General features: G+C 47.3%; 1 protein-coding gene across 2 annotated transcripts in view; it reads left to right on the plus strand.

Moving 5' to 3' along the window:
• The window catches only part of SAFB (scaffold attachment factor B), a 36414-nt gene that overhangs the window by 9420 nt on the left and 5880 nt on the right, over positions 1 to 21114 (plus strand). For both annotated transcript variants that reach the window (XM_042928118.1, XM_042928119.1), the window contains exons 3-14: positions 5425 to 5489; positions 5572 to 5778; positions 8401 to 8463; positions 11060 to 11087; positions 12029 to 12539; positions 12959 to 13008; positions 13842 to 13936; positions 15655 to 15804; positions 15886 to 15968; positions 16317 to 16456; positions 16621 to 16709; positions 19150 to 19256. In XM_042928118.1, the coding sequence (XP_042784052.1) occupies positions 5425 to 5489; positions 5572 to 5778; positions 8401 to 8463; positions 11060 to 11087; positions 12029 to 12539; positions 12959 to 13008; positions 13842 to 13936; positions 15655 to 15804; positions 15886 to 15968; positions 16317 to 16456; positions 16621 to 16709; positions 19150 to 19256 (1588 nt within the window). The remainder of the gene's footprint in view (positions 1 to 5424; positions 5490 to 5571; positions 5779 to 8400; positions 8464 to 11059; positions 11088 to 12028; positions 12540 to 12958; positions 13009 to 13841; positions 13937 to 15654; positions 15805 to 15885; positions 15969 to 16316; positions 16457 to 16620; positions 16710 to 19149; positions 19257 to 21114) is intronic.

Below are 21114 nucleotides of genomic sequence, written 5' to 3' on the forward strand. Positions count from 1 at the left end.
CAGTGACAGCTTCAGAAATGTGAAAAAATAAAGTTCTGGCTAACAGGAACAGTGTGCCAACTGAACTTGCTAACTAGTTAAAATTGTTTATTCTGTTGGATTTTGGAGGTGGCAGTAACACTTGTAAGTCAAAGACAAGGTGGGTGTAAAAGGTAGTATGTTTAGTGTCCCTAAATAGCAAAGCTAATAGCGATCTTCAAAACCTGTGACATGACTAATTTTGAGAACATTTTTCTAGATGTGATGATTTCATATTAGAAAGTTGTCAGTTATTCCTGACACACATGCTTTTCTCTCCATCAAAAGAAATAAACAAATATTTAAAAAAAAATAATGGAAAACCAGTGATGTGGAGTTGCTCTAATTTTAATAGGATATCAGAAACTGGGAAGTTTGAGGATTTGTTCCTCTTAAAAATGGCACTGAGGGGTTTTCAGTAGATGATGCTGGAACAGCTGGCTGTCTATCTCATGGTGGGAAAAGATCTGTTCTTCCTCCTTCCAGGCCAAATAGAAAATTCTGGCTAGGACAGTACTTTGATAGTTACCCTGGTGAAGACCTGAAATGACACTAAAACCGACGGACAAGAAGGCTAATAAACTTAGCTGCACGAAAGGTTTAATCCTCTCAGCAAAAGACGACGTAAATAACTCAGATGCAACAGATTGAGAGCAAGTATTATAGAATAAGGAAAATAAGTACCTGGGGTCTCATTTGGTTAAGTGTCTGACTTTGGCTCAAGTCACGCTCTCATAGCTCATGAGTTTGAGCCCAGTGTCGGGCTCTGTGTTGACAACTTGTAGCCTGGAACCTGTTTCGGATTCTGTGTCTCCGTCTCTCTCTGCCCCCCCCCCCCCCCCCGCCCCATTCGTGCTCGCTCTCTCTCTCTCTCTCTGTCTCTCTCTCAAAAAATGAATAAACACTAAAATTTTTTTTAATAAGGAAAATTCACAGTCCAGTTGACAAAGTAGAGATTATGAACAAGTGGTTCATGGATCAAAGAAAAAACATTGGCCTGTATAATGAAAAAAGATTCTTTTGCAGTAATTGAAGGAAAGCAAAGAAAAAAATAGAGTTCTCATTTTGGCCTCTCACCCTGGCAAAATTTTATACCGTTCTAATATTCCATGTTAGCAAGGATGTGCGGAGTTGGGCAGTTTTTGGAAATGATTTAATAAATCTCTTCGGGGCGCGCCTGGGTGGCTCGGTTGGTTAAGCGTCCGACTTCAGCTCATGTCGTGATCTCACAGTTTGTGAGTTCGAGCCCCGCATCGGGTTCTGTGCTAACAGCTCAGAGCCTGGAGCCTGCTTTGGATTCTGTGTTTCCTTCTCTCTGCCCCTCCTCTGCTTGTGCTGTGTCTCTCTCAAAAATAAATAAATGTGAAAAAAAAATTTTTTTAATAAAGCCTCTTTGCGTGGGAGTCCCTAACCTAAGGAATATCCACAGTACAAAATAAAAGATGGAGGTGGAGGGGCGCCTGGGTGGCGCAGTCGGTTAAGCGTCCGACTTCAGCCAGGTCACGATCTCGCGGTCTGTGAGTTCGAGCCCCACGTCAGGCTCTGGGCTGATGGCTCAGAGCCTGGAGCCTGTTTCCGATTCTGTGTCTCCCTCTCTCTCTGCCCCTCCCCCGTTCATGCTCTGTCTCTCTCTGTCCCAAAAATAAATAAAAAACGTTGAAAAAAAAAATTAAAAAAAAAAAAAAAAAGATGGAGGTGGATTAACACGTAGTGCAAGAAAACGAGGCTGAATCTTTTATTCGTGAAGTAAAAATGACAGTGAGGAGTGTGACTGTTTTTGAGCATATGATTGCATAAATGTGTAATAGAATACATTTTATTTTATTTTTTTTAAGTTATTTACTTAAGAGAACGAGCAGGGGAGGGGCCGAGACAGAGGGAGAGCGAAGCAGAGATCTGTGCTGACAGCAGAGATCCCGGCGCAAGGCTCAAGCTCAGGAACCATGAACCACCCGGGCACCCGTAATCAGATACGTTTTAAAAGTAATGACCTGCCCGCGTGCATCTGGCCACTCGTGCTTTGGGGGGACCCTGGCAGAGACGGAGGAGGCAGTTAACTGGTGAGTCCTGAGGCAGAAAGAAGCTCAGGGGAGGAAGAGGAGATGGAATCCCAGGCAAGAGGGCAAGGGACAGGTTCCTGCTCTACAGGTTACCGATGCCAGAGCAGAGTGAGTAGAGCAATACCTTGTAGTTAGGAGGCTGTGAACAAGGATGCTGTTTACTCCGGAGGGAGGATTTGAGGGGCCTCCTTTTCTCTGGACATAAAGATGGCACTTTGGCTTATTCTAGAGAGCTGTGGTTTTCATTTTTATCCATTTTGGATCGACTTAAACACCTGTCTCCTCTTTAGAAGAGTGGCTTTCCCAAATAGTTGCTCTCGGTAAGCTTCCCGACCGGTGTTACGCTTTTTGTACTGAAGCCTGTTCTTCCCAGCACACGTTCTCTTGAAGTGCCTGGGTGGCTCAGTTGGTTAAACTTGCAACTTCGGCTCAGATCACGATCTCGTGGTTCGTGAGTTCGAGCCCTGTGTCGGGCCCCATCTCGGGCCCTGTGCTGACAGCTCAGAGCCTTGAGCTGGCTTCCGATTCTGTCTCTCTGTCTCTCTCTCAGATAAATATTAAAAAACAAAAAGCAAACCACATACATGTTCGTCTTGACCTCTGCTGGTTTCTTACTTGAGAGAGCTCCCCTGTGAGGAGTCTGGGCTGCAGTGTGCCCGTGCTGCTGCTCTGGAGCAAAGGTGACTGTGAACGTGGAAAACTGATTTTGCTTGTGGGAAACCTGCTGCCTCTTGTGGAAGGGAGAGATCAGTAAAGGGTTGAAAGTTCACGGTGACCTACTTAGAGTTTTCTTAGTAACTAGGATGTACGAGGTATATATTCTAGAATGATAGCAGCTTTATCAAATATAATCCGTGGACATGCTGCTAGTGCATCTTCTTGGTATATTTATATATAAAGAGCGCTGGGTTGAGTTCCAGACATTTTTTTAAAGCTTAAGGCATATTTTGCCATGGAGATATTATAAAACGCTAACGGTGTTCCCCGCCAGCCACTAAAGACTGTTTGCACATAATGTATTGAATGGTGCTGTTAGTGTCATGTTCTTGTGGGGGGGGGAGGGTTAATGTTTATTTTTGAGAGAATGTGGGTGGGGTAGGGGAGGGGCAGAGAGGGAGACACAGAATCTGAAGCAGGCTCCAGGCTCCGAGCTGTCAGCACAGAGCCCGACGCGGGGCTCGAACTCAAAAACGTTGAGATCACGACCTGAGACAAGTCTGACGCTTAACCCAAAGAGCTACCCAGGTGCCACACGCTCTATGTTTTTGAAGAAGGTATTCCTAAAAAACTTTTCAGATTTCCTGATGTTGCTGAATGAAATTAGAATATGGAAAAATCAGGGAACAGATGTTATAAGGAAATTCTTACCCCTGAGGGTTTTTTTTAGAAAACTCAATTACGGTATCCATGATTAGGTTTGTGTTTTTGCCGCTCCCCTGCCCTTTGCCCTAAACGTTAATGCATCTCGCACACTCACAAGATAAATCCTTAAATGTAAGCAAGTTAACGTTTGTTTCCCTTACGTGACTTGGAAAAACAGCTACTGGCTTTAAGAAACTGATCTTCATTTTGGGAAAAAGGTCTTGAAGGAAGTGAGTTTTTCTGAGGATTTGTGGCTGAGTAGAGGTAGCCGATCAGCAACCCTTGCCGCATCCTTCCAGAAGCTGAGCTCTGCCTCCGTGACCAGGAGCTGTAGTTCGAAAGCATGTGAGCTCACTGCGTTGCACTGTGCTGTTGAGACTCGGCCTCCACAGCGTACTTCGCGTACTTCGTGTACTTCGTGTACTTCGTGTACTTCGTACCTGGGATTTCGTTCTTCGTGATGAAAAGGGTTTAATTTTCGCAAGCCTGTTCTCGGACCAAAAATTCCACTTCTGCCCTATAGTTTTCATTACTACCATGGCTAATGATTTCCCTTTTCTCTTTAGATCTGTCATTTCTAGTATCATTTGCATTTTTTCTATTTTTTTTATTCATCTGATAATTTGTATAAAAATTAAAGGCATTGGCTACATAATTACTATTTAGATGAAAGTGCCAACCTGCTGGCCGGTTGTGAACTGTTGTCTTCAGAACAGCTTGTGAATGTAGCAATCTATTCATAAGAAACATTAAGAGGTTGAGTGAGAAGGGTTAAGGGGTGAGTCCAGCGTCCTGAACAAAAATGCAACCTAAGATAAATTGTGGTGAAGACAGTATTCCTTTTTTTGCCTAGTGCATTGACAAAGGTAAAAATTCACACCTGATCTTACCAAAGATTTGGAAAGATTGGCAGTTTCATTCATAGTTGGTGGAGCTGTGTGAATTGGAGTGACCTCTCTTGATAATAGGATCTTTTTTCTTTTTTAATAAAAGCCTTAAAAATGCCCTTTGTCTTGGGAATGCCCTTTCTAGAAATATGTTCTAGAATGGTAATTGCCTATGTGCAAAAAGAATTGCCAGGAGGTTCTTGGGTTGCTTGGTCGATTTCGTGTCCGACTTCAGTTCAGGTCATGGTCTCACGGTCTGTGGGTTCGAGCCCCGCGTCAGGCTCTGTGCTGACAGCTCAGAGCCTGGAGCCTGCTTCCAATTCTGTGTCTCCTCCTCTCTCTGCCCCTCCCCCATTCGCGCATGTGCTCTTTCTCTCTCTCTCTCTCTCTCTCTCTCTCTCTCTCAAATAAATAAACGTTTAAGAAAACTGCCAGGATGTTCATCTTTATAAGCTTTTTCTTGAATTTCTACTTGTATGTATTAATTAGATCAATGGTGGTATCTCTAGATGATGCCGTTAAAGAATACGGAAATACGTTCATAAGATACTAAGTGACGAGATCACAGGATGACCGTACGGTGCCATTTTTGTAAGCATCTTACGCGTACGTAGGTATCAAGATAGGAGAGGATGTCTGTGTATGTAAGTATATGATAACATGGGGACTGATAACTCCAGGTGGTAAAATTATGAATGGTTTTTCCTTTTTGCTTATTTATGTTGTCTTGTGTTAGTTTTGTAGGAAAATACGCTTGCTCTTTCTTAACTAAAAGGCAGCACACTGTGTGAAATACTCTTTTCCCACAACCAGAGCCACTCGACACGGAGGCCGGGCCTCAAAACAGGTCTGATCTGCCCCGACCTTCCTATGCGCTCATTTCTAGCTCCTCACACTTGCACGGCCGCTTGTCGAGAACAGAACTCTTCTGCCTGGGGTAGGAGCAGGCTGTCCAGTCCCAAATGGTCTTACCATCCCTAAGTTGGGAAGTGCCGTGGTGTTGGTGTCTACTTCTGGAATGCTTAGGGCCTATAAAAGTTACTGCTTCTGGAATATAGATGTCACGGATCTCATGGCGTAAATGATTCTTTCTCCAGGACGTAAGCCAGAAGAAGAGGGTGTGGAAGACAATGGACTGGAGGAAAACTCTGGGGACGGACAGGTATGTGCAGCCTTGCTAGTGACTCAACTTGGTGGATTGACCCATGGCGGCCACGTGGTGGTTATGTTTTGTTTTGTCACAGGAGGACGTTGAAACAAGTCTGGAGAACTTGCAGGACATCGACATGATGGATATCAGCGTGTTGGACGAAGCAGAAATCGATAATGGAAGCGTTGCAGACGGCGTAGAAGACGATGATGCGGATAACCTCCCAGAGTCCCTGTCCGATAGCAGAGAGCTAGTCGAGGGAGAAATGAAAGACCTTCCTGAGCAGCTTCAAGAACATGCTGTAGGTAACTCGGCAGGGTCTCTGTCTAGGATGTACCGGGATTCGTCAGTTCCTCAAATATCTTGGTAGATGATAAGGTTTGCGTCTGGAATTGGGTCCTTTTAAAACTAGTTCATCTGTTCACGTGTAAAATTCAGACAGTTCTGAAAACACGCTTTGCTTGGAAAAGTAGTGTCTTGGTGAGGTACGTGAGTAGGTGCTATTTATTTCCATAATGCAGTCTTAAACATTCAGGGGCACTATTCAAGACCTTCCCATTCTAGGAGGTTGGTCTACGGTAATATGGCTCAGAAGCCTCGAAAATACCAAAATACAGGTTGAAAGTTGGTCTTTTCCTGTTAAAGAACCGTCTGGTACCCTCCTTCTAGTCACCCTTCCATAATAAGCTTGGACGGTTTTTAAGCCTTAGTTTTTTCATGTTAGAAACAAATCAAATTATAATGTAGTTGTAATGGGTATTTTTTATTGAATGTTGTCTGCCAGGCATTAGGCATGATGTCCTTTAATCTTTTTGGCACAACAGGACGTATGTAAATGACGTTTTGCCTATTTTCTCCTTGAGGAAATTGGAGAGTAAAGGTAAAGATCCAAGAACCCATAGCTCGTAAGAGAGTAAGAAGACCAGGCTGATGACAGAGTCCATGTACTTAACTCCTACACCGTGTTGACTTGGTGCGAAAAATTTATTAGATTGTTGTATTTCTGTGAGGGTGAATGTTGACTAGATGGAAAAGGCGGTAAAAATTAGAAGATGTGAGGCATCTCGGTAGGAATGCTTATGTGTGGGTTCCTGGGAGGCACCTCATTTCTATAGTGGTTCTCAGATGTCTTCTGGTGGGTGCCTCCTGAGTCATCCTCAGGGAAGGAACCTCTGTTCTCTGCTAGTGGAACGGATCCTGAGTATCCTTAGAGGTAGCAGACTGTCCTTGGAATGGAAAGTGTGATTCTGAGAAATGACTCTCATTTTGATACAAATAGGGTATATAATTTTAGTTTTTGGCGTGAGTCTCATTCAGTGGCTTTCCTCAAAAGTACCCCAAACGCTAGAGCGATGAGACGAAGTACTTACCCTTCCTTATTAGCTGCTGCTTCTTGAAGTTGGTTTTTCCTCTCTGATTAGAAAATAATACATTCAGTCCCAAAAGCCTGGAAGTGTCTCGAGTGTCTGTCAGTGATGGTTAAGTAATTATGATTGATGGAAGTGGTATAGTGTAAGAATTAAGACCATTCAGTAAAGGTCTGCCACTTAATTTGTTGTGCGACCTTGGGCAAGTTAGTTAACCTCTCTAGACTTCACTTGCAAAAATAATTGGTTTGGGGAAGATTGAAAAGACAAATGTTTCTTACCAGCTTAGATCCAAAGTCGTCATACTGGCCAAAGATCTGTTGAAACATGGCCACTCCTGTTGGGGACAGTCTTCTGCGGTTGATTTCTCCAACAGTACAGTAGAATAATCATGGCAAAGACCGTTTGGCCTGCAGAGCCTCAGATATACACCAGCTGGCCCTTGACAGGACAAGTCTGCTGACCCTGCTTTAGAGCAGTGCCCAGCATATAGCCGCACCGTAGGGTCATTGCTGTCGTCGGTGTGAAATGTTATCACCCCTTCTGCTATTATAGTTATTACTTTTAATGTAACCACGTACATGGACTAATTAGGTTTATAGGAATTAAAACAATCTCCAAGAGGAAAGTGAAGCTGTGGCAGGGTACACAATGTGTGGCCACTTGTGCAGAGAAAGGACAGATGGTCTTGCACTCTTGGGAGCACACACAGGCGATCTGGAGACAGCTGCGTCGGGAAGGAAGGAGTGGTGCAAGGGTGGCTTCCTAGCCAGATAAACGTAATAGGCCGTACATGTTCTTTAGCAAATACTTGAAACATTATTGTTCTCCCTAAAACATAACCAGCTTGGGGTGTTATGGCAAGCAGTTAAAATTATTTTGGTTCGCCCAATAATTTTATGGATCTCCCTTATGTGTATGGGGAACCCCCACCTTATTGCGTAGAGCCCGCCTCTTAGAAGATCAGTACACCAGTCGTTCTTCCCCAACAGAGGTGCCTCTGGGCCACCTGACTTTGCAGTCCTGTGTTCCTATCCCCACGCTCCACTTTGGAGACTGATGAGGCTAGGAGTCAGGTACTCAAGGGATCCATCCCAGTCTAGGCCGGAGCCACCTTGGGGCAGCAGGCTCAGTAGCCGTAGCATTCAGGCTTGGAGAAGTGGCGGCCCGAGAAATCTGAGAATCTGTCCTGCGGTCTGGTTCTGGACATTGTTCATGGGAGAGCAGCCCCCAAACTTCGGGTTCCGACTGACTTGGGAGAGTCTGTACTACCTAATTTTAATCTCTTTTTAGATTAGACCTACTGTTTTTCCTTTTTCCTTTGGCTTGCATCTTAAAATCCTCACTGGTACCATTTTAGTGGGTTTCACGCTCTATCTGCAGGTATATACACTTGGAATGTTTCTTTAAACTGAGGTGAAGTCAAACTATAATGCTGTTTTGATTCCTGCACTGTGTCAGGAGTGATTTTCATGGCTGTTATTTTTCATTGTATGGATGTACCATTGGGTTACCCTGTATTGACAACATAAGCTGTATTCTCGTTTATTTTACAGATGGAGGACAAAGAAACTCTAAACAATTTAGATACTTCATCATCTGACTTCACTATATTGCAGGTAAATTGTATGTCTCAATAATTTTAGAATCCAAGATGAGACTGCCATTTCTGGCAACCACTTCAGATGTTGTATGGCACTGCTAAGTACAAGGCATTGTGAGGTGTGTTTGCCCCTCTGGCACCTTCAGAGAGGGTTTTACTTTCCACTTTCTCCAAATACAATGTGCCTGTTGCAAAGGACTCCTCGTCTTTTCCTTCCCCTTCGAGCTCCGTGGCTTCTGTACAGCCAAGAGGAGGGCCCGTTTGGGAAGGTCTTGTTGGTTTCATTGCCGGCGGAAAGACCACCTGTCTGATCTGTTCTGGGTGGTGTCCTCTGTTGGGTGAGATGGGGTGGGGGTGGGGGGGCCGAGGGGAGCACTCACTCCCTAGGAGAGATTCTCGGGGTCCAGATGAGGATGCAGGAGGGGTGGGGTGGCCAGAGCAGTGACGTCACAGCTGGGAAGGGTGGAACCTCGGGGGTTCTGGTTCCGTCTACGGGAATTTTCTCACAGCAAATGCAGAGCTTTATTTTGATGACTCTGTCATCTTGACTGTATCGTCTGTGTAAATATTAAATCTTAGATGAGAACAAATGAGATGTGGACTGACTTTCAGGTAGGATTTACATACATGTGGGTCTTGAGTTTCCTTTTAATTTTTCAGCAAGCCTGCCTAGATAAAGACTGCTGGAATAAACTTATCTGGGTAGCAGTCTGATTTTCATTGGAAAATTTTGCAAGGAAATAAAAACATAGTATGTGCCAGTTTTTGTTTTTTGGGGTTTTTTGGTGTCATTTTTCATTTACCTGTACTGCTTAATTAGAAGCCGTCTTTCAGACACAATCCCCATTTGCTTCTGCCAGGCAGGGGCAAGGTTGGTTATTGGCAAGCCAGAATCCCAGCTGCGAGGAGGGTGCGAACCTCAAGAAAGTGTGGTGGAGCCCAGTTTACCTTTAGTCCTGATGTCTCGCTCCAGCTGCAAAGTGACACCACCCATTTCCTGACTCCGAAAGGAAAGGAGGGGCCGGGTCTTGCCATTTGCTCTAGTTTTTTGTTTTTTGGGTTTTTTTGGTCAAAGGCTCCTGTGTTAACGTGGAAAATATATAAACCCTTCGAGAGACAAATAGAGGTACATTAATTTCTTCCTGGAGAAAGTTAAGGAGAGAATTCTGTCTAGAATGATCTTTGGCTTTAGTTGTAGGCTTAATTCCCAGGGTGGGGTACGTTGCATGAAAAAAAATACATAAAACGAAACTGAGAGAAGTGAACAGTTCCACAGTGCTTTCCAGGATGGCAGACTAGTTCCCAGTGGAGGTGCAGACCGTTCCCCTCCATCCCACAAGCATGTGTCAGGTGTGTATACAGAGATGAATGAGAAGAAGAAAGGGTGGTCACCATCTTCCCAGAGCCCTTCCTCGCCATGGGAAGTACCTCAGCAGGGTCAAGCAGAGACCAGGACTGGTGTGAACTCCCACCCACACAGCCATTGCTTAGATTCTGGCTGTGCTGTGTGTCCTTGAGGAAGTTTGTCAGTCACTCTGTGCCAGTCTCCCTGTCTGTGAAAAGAAGTTTGATACTGATAGTTCCAACCTGTTAGGATTGTCTGATTAATATGTGTGTGTGTGTGTGTGTGTGTGTGTGTGTGTGTGTGTGGTGTTTAAATTTGTGCGTGGAACCTAGTCGGTTGACAGAGGGGCTCTTCCATAGTGGGCAGCCTCTGAAGCCATTAGGAGAAGCCTTTCTATGAAGAGATGGCCCCCAAGCCAAGTGCTGAGGGAGGTGTAGGCCTCGCCTGGGGGTGGGGCGGGGACACGGCCTGCTGGGGGAGAGAGGGTGTGGGGGCCATCGCTGAAGGCTTTAGGCCACGAGGAACCATATGCTCACCATGGCGGTAAAGTGCAGGCATATGGGGAAGGGAGAGTGAGACCAGATGCTGTTGTAGGTGAGGAGTGGCCATGGTCTGGACGGACAGGGCTCTCTGGGAAGGGTTTGGAGAATATTTACGGATTAGAGGGGGCCCCGTGGCAACGCTGGTTGGAAAAGCGGGGGGGGGGGGGGGGGCGGGAGTAGCGTGTAATGCTGGACAGCACTCAAGTGACAGGCAGGCAGAGGTGAGGTAGTAGGACCATGTGAACTAAGAACAGAGGTCCAACCACCTGTACCTATGTTCCCTCACGCTTCTGAATTTTTAGAAATTAGCGCTACGTTGAGTGAAATGTCAGGCATTGTGTTACACGCCACAAGTAGACAAAAACACCGCTCTCTTGGCTTTTAAGAGTTCAGTCTAGGGGGACCGACAAGCCCGTGATGATGTCATCACCACTGAAAATGATACGATTGCCAGGTGCTGGGGAAACAAGGCAAAAGAAACAGTATCCGCAACCAGGGCCCAGGCCCCTGGAGAGTAGCCTGCAATGGGGAGCTTGGGGCGGAGGGGAGGGAGGTGGCGTGTCTGAGGGCAGGCTCTTTCCTGAATGCGCGAGCAGGTTCTCCACCTGGTGCAGTTGTGAGTTTCCTAGTATGTACTTCAGAAATCCCCCTTTTAGTTAGTTTTCAGCGTAAATGAACTAGATTGCGTTCATCTGGCACAATCTTATTTATGTTTTTTGTTGCAGGAAATTGAAGAGCCATCCTTGGAGCCAGGTACTGTTAAATGAAAAACTTACCAGCGGGGGTTTGGAACCATTCTAGCTTTCCACCTTCTCTAATTTAAATTCTTTAATTTTAAAAAGTTGCCTTACTGTAGTATACATTGTTCTAAAGGTTTACGATCCAGAACATACCAGGATCATAGAGATTGGAAACCCAGCCATATCACCAGATCTGTGAAAGTGGCTGACTTCTCATTTTACAAACTGTATTGGTGAGATGAGACTATCTCATGCCTTTTTAAACATAAACGGCATTTAAACATGTAGAAAGAGTTTGCATGCCTCTCAAGAGCTAATAACCTCTGCACCCCACAAAACAGATCTTGTGATATTGGGCAGTGTCTTAACTTTGTGGTTTTTAATTCAGGCAGTGCAGGTAGTTGTAGGGAGATGCGTTTTAAAACATTGAGACATAACTGGATTCCAGAAGAGGAAAGAGTTTCTTCATGAGAATTCCAAACAAATACCGTTCACTTTCTGGACTGCAAATATCTCAGATCACCGATGGAAGAGATTCTGGTTTTCATGTTGGACTGTTCTGTTAAAAGAAATTCAAAGAAATTTGGAAATTGAGCTGTTCAGTGAATGGTGATACATTCAGTTAAGCAACTTGGACTTTGGAAGCTAAATTTGGAAGAGTTCTATGTAAACGACGACAGAATGAAGACTGTCAAGAATCAGCCAGAAGGTTTTGGGGGTTAAATCTCTGGGATGCTTTTCTCTTCCATGTAGCGTAGCGGCTTACTGTAGCAGTCGGTTGGAGCGCAGGTAGTGTAACCAGTGTAACTTTGTGTACCCGCGGGTTTTCCAATCTCTGTGTAGCTAGCGGTTCTCTTCGTGTTAGCGTGGCAGCCGTGCCGGTTCCGCATTTGTGATTGCTTTATTTCCCTGGTAATTAAACCTTGTGCCATTCTATTCCTGTTAAATCCGTAGAAAATGAGAAAATACTCGACATTTTGGGGGAAACTTGTAAATCTGAGCCAGTAAAAGAAGAAGGTTCCGAGCTGGAGCAGCCCTTTGCACAGGATACAAGTAGCGTGGGGCCAGACAGAAAGCTTGCGGAGGAAGAGGACCTTTTTGGCAGCGCCCATCCGGAGGAGGGTGACTTAGATTTGGCCAGCGAGTCAACAGCACGAGCTCAGGCGAGCAGGGCAGACACCCTGTTAGCGGTAGTGAAAAGGGAGCCCGTGGAGCAGCCGGGCGATGGCGCGCGGACGGACTGTGAGCCTGTAGGGCTAGAGAAGCCAGTTGAGCAGAGTAGTAAAGCCTCAGAGCACACGGAAGCCTCTAGCGAGGAGGTCGCGGAAGCGCCCCAGGAAGCCTCAAGCCCAGACCCCAGAGATAGCAAAGAAGACGTGAAGAAGTTTGCTTTTGAAGCTTGTAATGAAGTCCCTCCGGCTCCTAAAGAGTCCTCAGCCAGTGAGGGCGCTGATCAGAAAATGAGGTTTGTTTTTTCTCAGTTTTAGACCAGACGCTATCTCCTTTTCATTGGTCATTTAATGACACACATAAGCTGTTTTTTCTGCAATTGGCCAGCCAGACTGATGCAATTGTAGTTTACTTCTAAACGATGTTTTATTTCTCTTTATTTTAAACTGATTACATAATCTTTTTTCTTTTCTCAACCTATCATGGTTGTTTTCTTTAATTCTTCCTAATTATCTTTAGCCCAGCAGAATTAATTAACTCCTATGGGTCTGAAATCTTATGGTTAGGTCAGATTTCCAATACAAGTTTGTCGGGGTATCATTTTTTCAGAACTAAATTTCGGGTAGGTATGCAACCTCAGCACGTGTTTTATAATTTTGAGTTTGTTTCCTCTCTGCTGCTTCCTTCTGGAGTGACATTATCTTTTGTCTCTAGTTCTGTCGAAGATGACTCGGATACAAAAAGGCTTTCCAAAGAGGAAAAGGGTAGGTCACCGGGGCGACCCCAGTCTCCTGGAGCATGTTGGGCCTTGGCAGCAGTGGGGTATCTGCTTCCGGTTCGTTGCATATGGTGTTTCTTTCCCAGATGTGCTTTGGGGCCTCTCATGAAGCCTTTCTCCCCTCCTCTGCTACTCATCTGCAGGTTCTGGGTTATAGAGGGCAGGCCAGGTCCTCAGAGTTAACCTGTCGATTTGAAGCAGACACTTGTTTTCGAGGGAGCACTTTGAGCTCATCGATCCTGACTGGCCCTCTGATTTGCAGACTTCCTTAGCCTCAGTGATACTTGTAAATGGGAATAAATGTTCTGACTTCAGCTATCGTGGGGTTATCTGGTACTTCAGGTTTATCAACAGCTTCGCTCTCTATTAAAATCGCTAACGGAGACGACGTTTTGTTGGTTCGGATTCCTTCTTAGCAATCTAGAAGAAATCCAGATGAGGCATAGGTGGGAAGGTATATATGACAAGAAGGAGAAGCATCTGGATTGGGTTCATCCTGATAGCAGCTCTTCTATGGGCAGAAGCCATTCCACCGGGCTGCCTAGTGCCATTTGGGGACTTTCTATGTGAACCAACCTCCCACGGTCCTGATAGCCCCTGGTTCGCTGCTGCCAAAGTGGCTTTGCTCACCACCCTGGTAGACCCGGTGTGCGTTTCCCAGCGTTGTGTGAGGACGCGGCAGGCCCTCCCGTCTTAGCCGGCTTGGGTTGTGCTGGCATCTGGGAGAAGTGGGGAAGTGTCTGGTTTGGAATGACTAGTCTTTAGGACTCAGGATCTCGTGAGTGTGGTGGTTTTGACCAGACTCTTCTTTTGAAATAGGTCGTAGCAGTTGTGGTAGAAATTTCTGGGTTAGCGGACTCTCTTCTACCACCAGAGCCACAGATTTGAAGAATCTTTTCAGCAAATACGGGAAGGTAAGACCAAGGGGTCATCGAGGAGAGAAAATGTTTTTAAGCCAATGTGGTACGGCCTGTACATGCAGATGATTGTCCCCTCTCGGGGACTGCTTTGAACGACACCGTGCCGTTCTTTGGCTCATGTTTGCTCACAGCCTGTGGCGGGTCTGTCCCTCCACTGCTCACGGTGAGAGAGGTGGAAGCTCCCAGAGCCCACGCCTGCTCCGTATTGTTTCTCCCTTTTCCCGGGCCCCAGAGCCACCACGTAAATTTTAGAGGATTTTCTAAATCCGTTTCTGTGGTGTTGAGTCTTCAACTTCAGCAGTGGTGGCAAAGGGCAGGGCGGGGAGGTGCTGTCAGCACTTCTGCGAGATGGTGGTCACTGTGGAACTGGAGGGAGGCTGTAGAAAGGGGTTGTAAACAGGGCCTTTAGGGTCAGACTGGTCTGGGCAGCTGTGGGCCCAGCTCTGCTGCTCACAGTCGAGTGGCCGGGAGCACGTCATTTCCCCTGTGTGAGCTCCCATCTGCTTGAGGGCCCTCAGAGGTGCTGGCTCCTTCAGATGGCTTGTGTAGCTGTTGCAGAGCTGCTGGTGCCCCGGCCCGTGTCCCTCAGCCCGCCTGCTTTCACCCACAGCCGGGCCACTTCTCCTCTGCCTGATTCCCCTCCTCGCTCAGCCCAAGAGCGGTGGCCATGATGGATAGAGGCACCCGCCTCCCCCACCCCTCCAGGCCGGCTGCGGTTCTGTGTTTGATTTAGAGTACCTGCGTTAGCTCTCTTCCCTTCTCTTTTTCACCACCTCCCCATGTGCTTTCTAGATTCACCTCCTAAATAAACTGCTGCATCCAGGGCTCATTTTCTCAGGGGTAGCTTTTGGGGCAAGCCAAAGTGAGACTTAAGCACAGGCCTCTGTTTATAGTAAGGATTCAACAATTTATAGCGGAGAAAACCAATAGTATTTGCTTTGGTTATCGATGTCTGGGAACCAAAAAGAGTGAAATTAAATACGATGGGGTTGTAGAAATAACTAATGATTCCCTGGGCCTCGGTAATGCGTGGTGGGCCTCTTTCACGATTCCCCTGTGGCCCAGATGGGTACTCTCAGCAGGGACATGTCACCTTGGAGCCTGCAGTGTCTTGGGTTCGTTCTCAGCTTAATGCCCTTGAGTAGGGACAGCCCACTCGGAAACTCTCTTGGGTCTGAGTGTCCGTGTGGCATAATGAGGGTGAATCCTGGCTTATGTGGGACGTCCCCTGAGCCAGAGTGCCTGACCTTAACTTGCCAGGGTCACTGGGAGAAGTAAGTAGTGTGCAAAGATGTGCCTCTGGTGCCAGAAACCTCTCCTACCGAATTTTGTCATCGCTCGGAGTAAGATGGGTTTAGCGTCCTTACGTCAGTCTCCACGTGCACATCTGTCTTCCCGCTTCACTGCCCACACGGCTAACGGAATGACGGCGGAGGTCTGATCCCCAGAGCGAACGGCCGGAAGTGGGGCAGATCCGCAGAGTCGTCCCAGTGAGGCAGTAGCGTCATCCTCCCTGGTTGTCATGTGCCACTTGTCAGGCACTGGGTGATGGGGCGTCGCCCACAGTCCTCATTCCAGGGCAGGTGCCGGGACTCCTGCATCAGAGGAAAGCAGCGCGAACGGGGATGTCCTGTGCGTTTCACGCGGCGGGTGTCGGGGGTCTGTGAGTGGGGGCTTTGTGTCTGAGTCCCGTTCGTGTGCTTTCCTTTGAGGTGGTGGGCGCTAAGGTTGTGACAAATGCCCGGAGTCCTGGAGCTCGCTGCTATGGCTTTGTTACAATGTCCACAGCAGAAGAGGCCACAAAATGCATTAACCACCTGCACAAAACAGAGCTCCACGGGAAGATGATCTCCGTGGAAAAAGTAAGTGATCTCCGGTTTTCTTACCGGGATGTGACCCTTTTAGGAAATAAGGTAATACTTGCACTTGATTCTTTTTCTCAGGCGAAAAATGAACCAACTGGGAAGAAAACTTCTGAGAAGAGAGAGGGTGAGGGGAAGAAGGAGAAGTCCAGCACCAGTGACAGGTACCGCTCTTCTCTGAGGGAACTGTGGACAAGATGGCCTTTCTACGTTTCGCATCCTGCACGTTTTCCACAGACAGGGAGACCGCAAGGCCTCCCCCCCCCTTTAGTTTATACGAACCTTTGGTGGAGGGGGTTCACCTTCAGTAGCTCCCTGAGAGGATTCCTTCCTTCAGCCCCTCTTCCAAGGGTGCTTGGGGAGAGCAGGCGGCTCTCCTTGTCGGGCCTCGTCCCGCTGACGCCCAGGCAGCCTCCTGGTCACGTGGCGCTCACGGCAAGAGTCTCGTCGTGGCTGCTTTGCTGCCTAAATGTTGGACGTAACGTGCGTCTGTTCTGGGATGTCATTTATAGATCTGCGAACCTCAAGAGGGAAGATAAAGCTGATAGAAAAGAGGACACTAAGAAGGGTGAAGATGTAAGCGGAGAAAAGAGTAAAGATCAAGATGATCAGAAACCTGGCCCCTCAGAGCGATCTCGAACCACAAAATCAGGTACTGTCACTGGTGATGCCACCCTATGCTCTGTTCCTGGCTGGTGTGGTTTGCGGTTTGCTGTTAGCAGTGCATACTAGATTTCTTTTCCATAGAGAGAAATCCTTTTTTTCGAATCTGGGAGTTTTCTGTTTCTTCCATTACACAACTCCTTTCTTCTGTAGGAAGTCGAGGAACCGAGCGGACCGTAGTGATGGATAAATCTAAAGGGGTGCCTGTTATTAGTGTCAAGACTTCAGGATCCAAAGAGAGAGTGAGTATCAATTTTCTAACTAGGGTATTTAGTGTTTCTCTTATTTCACTTATTTATTTTTTTATTTTTTTATTCTTAAAGTTTATGTTGAGAGAGTGAGAGCAGGGGAGAGACAGAGAATCACAAGCACACTCCGTCCTGTCATCACAGAGCCTGACACAGGGCTCGAACTTGCAAAACATGAGATCGTAACCTGAGTGAAAATCAAGAGTCGGACGCTTGATTTCCGGTGACTGATCCACCCAGTTGCCCCCCCAAAACGGAAAGAGTTTAAAAGCTTTTGTTTGCGCATAACTTTGTTCTGATGAGAATTTTTGTTTTCTTACTACCTAAAGCTAATTTTAAAGTTCAAATGTGAAGGCGCCATGACTTTAGAGTTAGAGCACTGTCTTATAAAATTAAAACATGGGAATAGTTGGCTTCCCCCACCCGAATCCACATGTAGCTGGCCATTTTCATGGTTTCCCTTGAAAGTGGTGGCAGCTCTCCATCACACATTCCTAAACTCCTACGTAACCCAGCTGGGGTTTCATGCCCTTCTGAGTTGGATCTCCACTTGGGCTCGGTCCCGTATTCTTTCTCCACGCAGATGCCCCGGAGAACACAATTCACAAAGTACCTGTCTTGGGTCCTTACCATTTCACTCTGCCTGCTGTGAGGGCTTAGGCAGCTGTCAGTGTCCCTAACTTCAATTTTTGGGTCTTGCAACTTGGATAGATATGGGGCCAGGGTCCTCAAGACCACCCACGTTCACCATTCACCCTCAGGACCACGGGGCTTGGCCTGTGATGGTCCTCACAGCTAAGATTGCCTACAGTGGTGCGGTAAGGATACACAGCCCAGTCATGGGGGAAAAGACACAGACAGAGTCCGGAGAGGACTTGTGCAGGCTCCCTCGTGCTCTCCCCTTCGTGTGGCCTGTGCTCTTGCCCAGGGAAGCCCGTTAGCCTGTTAGTGTCAGCACCCAAGGTTGTTATTTGGGGGCTGGTTACCTAGACGTTCTGCTAGATATATACCAAAATTCGTGACTTCGAAGAGGAAAGCAGGTGTTGAGCAGAAACCACAGTGGGCACAGTCTAGGCACAGTGACCACCCTGGGACTGTCAGCTGGAGACACTCTGAATGCCAGGTTCCCAGGCGCCAGCCTCGGGCCTGCCATGGTACCCTGTGCTGCGAGATGGCAAATCGTTTTAGCTGTTGCAAGCCAGTGTTCCAGTTCTGCAAACTTCCAGCATGCTTGTTTGTGCACATGTTATAATACATGTGACCACTTTTACGGTTATTTTATGTAAAATGAGTGGAAAATGGCAAAATGGAAGTATGAGTCCCAGGGCTAAGATGGGTAGATCTCGTAAAGATAACGCAGTCACACAAATCAGGAATCCTCTGCTATACTAGAGGTAGCCATGGTTGGGCACTCACAGCATGTTTAGTTAGGAAGGAAAAGAACAGGAGTAAAGAGTTGAGAGTAAGGAGTTTAGTTTATGTTATGTTATTTTTTCAATGTTTTATTTATTTTTGAGAGAGAGAGAGAGAGAAACCGAGTGCAAGCTGGGGAGGGGCAGAGAGAGAGGGAGACACAGAATCCAGAGCAGCTCCAGGCTCCGAGCTGTCAGCACAGGGCCCAACGCGGGGCTCTAACCCATGAACCGTGAGATCATGACCTGAGCTGAAGTCGGACGCTTAACCGACTGAGCCACCCAGGCGCTCCAAGGAGTTTATTTTAATTTTTTTTTTAACGTTTACTTATTTTTGATAGAGCATGAATGGGGGAGGGTCAGAGAGAGAAGGAGACACAGAATCTGAAGCAGGCTCCAGGCTCTGAGCTGTCAGCACAGAACCCGACGCGGGGCTCGAACTCACAGACCGTGAGATCATGACCTGAGCCGAAGTCGGACGCTCAGCCGACTGAGCCACCCAGGCATCCCTCCAAGGAGTTTATTTTAGATGCAGAAGACCAAGTATTAAAAAAATTGGTTTTGGGGCACCTGGGTGGCTTAGTTGGTTGAGCGTCTGACTCTTGGTTTTGGCTCAGGTCATGACCTCATGGTTTGTGAAATCGAGCCCCTGTTTGGGATTTTCTGTCTCCCTCTCTCTCTCTGCCCGTCCCCTGCTTTCATTCCCTCTTTCTTAAAATAAGTAAATACGTTTTTTAAAAAATTGGTTTTCATCATATAAAAAGGTTTAGGGAGATAATATTTCTATTTTGACCCTGTTGAAAATTCTCGTTGGATATTTTGGCATGGTGATGACGTTTTGATTTTTAAGTATGGTCAGGAAAACATGAAGTTTCTTAGGAGGGAACACCCTGTTAACTGGTTGTCCCATTAAATGTTAACGTTCATTTCCAATTTTCGTGTTGGATGCTTGGATGTGGACTTGCCTGATCCTTCCTGTTGTCATTTCTACCTTAACTTGTGCATATTTTTTGGTGAACCAGGTTTCTAAGAGCCAGGATCGCAAATCGGCCAGCAGAGAGAAGCGGTCTGTTGTGTCTTTTGATAAAGTCAAAGAGCCTCGGAAGTCGAGAGACTCTGAGTCCCGGAGGTGAGTCCGTGTCCAGCAGTGTTACCTGGTTTGCTTCTGTCTCTGGACTAGTCAGACCATGTCATGGGGGCATATTTTCAGAGCCCCCTGTGGGTGGGATATTGCTTTAAACCTAGTTGCTCCTTTGGCCTTCAGTAGACTTGCTGTGCTCTTTCATCCTGCGGTTATTTTCAAATGATCTTCTCATGCAGATAGGCCCATCTCTTGATGATTCTGGGAGGTAACGGCAGGGAGTTGAAATGCCTAGCAGTGCTGGTTCACACACCCGGTGTGCCCCCAGAGCGGTCGGAAGGGAGAGAAACAGTGGGACACACGCAGGGAGAGAGCAGAGATGTCCCCATCCTTAAAATAGCTAAAGAAAAAGTCTCCAGAAATTTTAAAAACTAAACACAAGCAGTACTGAACACACCGTATGACAGTTTTCCTACAAAGAAACAATTCTTAAACTATAGTTGAAAAAATAAACAGCGCTCGTAAAACTGGCAGAGTAAGAATGAGTAGAGGGGGCGAGGCACGGCCTTTCTGGGGTGCGTGCACTCACAGCTTCCTGCTGCGCAGGGACGGGCGCCGGACAAAGGGCCCTTGTGTTGAAGTGACGTAGGGCCACAGAGCTGACCCATGCGCATGTGGGGACTTCATATGTCAGTAGTGACGTTTCTCACCAGGGACAAAAGGATGGGCTCTCCCATCCTTTAATAGCTTCAAGTCCCTTGGCTATTCCTTCGGTCGGCCCTCTGGGTCTGCAGCTCCCGTCAGTGGCAAAACAGTCCCCGTCAGCTGGTGACAGAACACAAACATGAAAGCTGACAACACCCGTATACAGCGGAAGTTGGTGTGTTCAAGAGTCGGGGGCCGGAAGGAGAGGTTGGCCGAGAGGAAATGTAACTTCTGTCTGTACGTGAAAGATCCACGAGGGATGGGAATAAACGTGATGTGAAGTAAATGCAAGGAGGCAAAAAAAACCCTGCTAGGAAACGGACAGGAGCGAGTTGACAGAAGGGACGGGTCAGGTGCCGCAGGACTCAGGACGAAGGGAGGCTTCACTGGGCACCGGGAGTGCGCGTGAAAAGAGCCGCGAGACCAGTTTTTGCTTCTGCCGGTTTGGTTGGGTGCACTGTGTGCGTATTCCAGTGTGGGGGACGGGGGCGCGGCCCCTGGAGAGGGATTCCGCGGAGGCCCGCGCGGCTGAGTCTGGTGCCCCAGACCTAGAAGTGCCACTTCTCCAGACCTGCCCTAGAGGAACTTGTGCATGAGAAAGCCTCCGATTGTGAGCTTGTGAAAGGAGACCATCAAAAGGTCTGCCTCTGGGTGCTGCTTGTATAAACCGTGGCCTGTCCGCTCCACGGGGCCTTTCCTGAACCCTTGCCCTCGACCTGTAAAGGTGGATGTGGGAGGGCCTGGACATGTCGCATTAATCAAGGAGGCTGTAGCCATTCTCGTCCAAAACCCGGCAGTGAGGCAAGAGTATGCGTTCCTGCCGGTATAAGTAGGTGTCTGTAAAGGCGTAGCAACGGGTGGAATGGGGACAACGTGGCCACTGTCTTCCGTGTCACACGTACAGGGACTGGCAGGAAATGCGCTGGGGTGTAGCCGGCGTCCCTAACAAGAGCAGAGCTGGCCGCGCCCTCGGGCTGGGCGGGCTCCCCGGCCCTTCGCTCGGCCACCACGGGCTGCCTGTCGGTAAACTCATCTGAGTCTACAAACATCGTCAGGATTTCAATTCTAGTGCACTCGCCCCGTCCCGGGGTGACTGAAGCTCATTTAGGGACAAGAGGTCCTGACCGAGACTTAATTTCCCGTGGCAAGTGTGTTCTGTTTCTTCTTTTTAATGGACTGTTTCGTGGAATCAGATGCTTGA

This window comes from Panthera leo, chromosome A2 (genome assembly GCF_018350215.1).
Source record: "Panthera leo isolate Ple1 chromosome A2, P.leo_Ple1_pat1.1, whole genome shotgun sequence".
Classification (NCBI taxonomy): Eukaryota; Metazoa; Chordata; class Mammalia; order Carnivora; family Felidae; genus Panthera; species Panthera leo.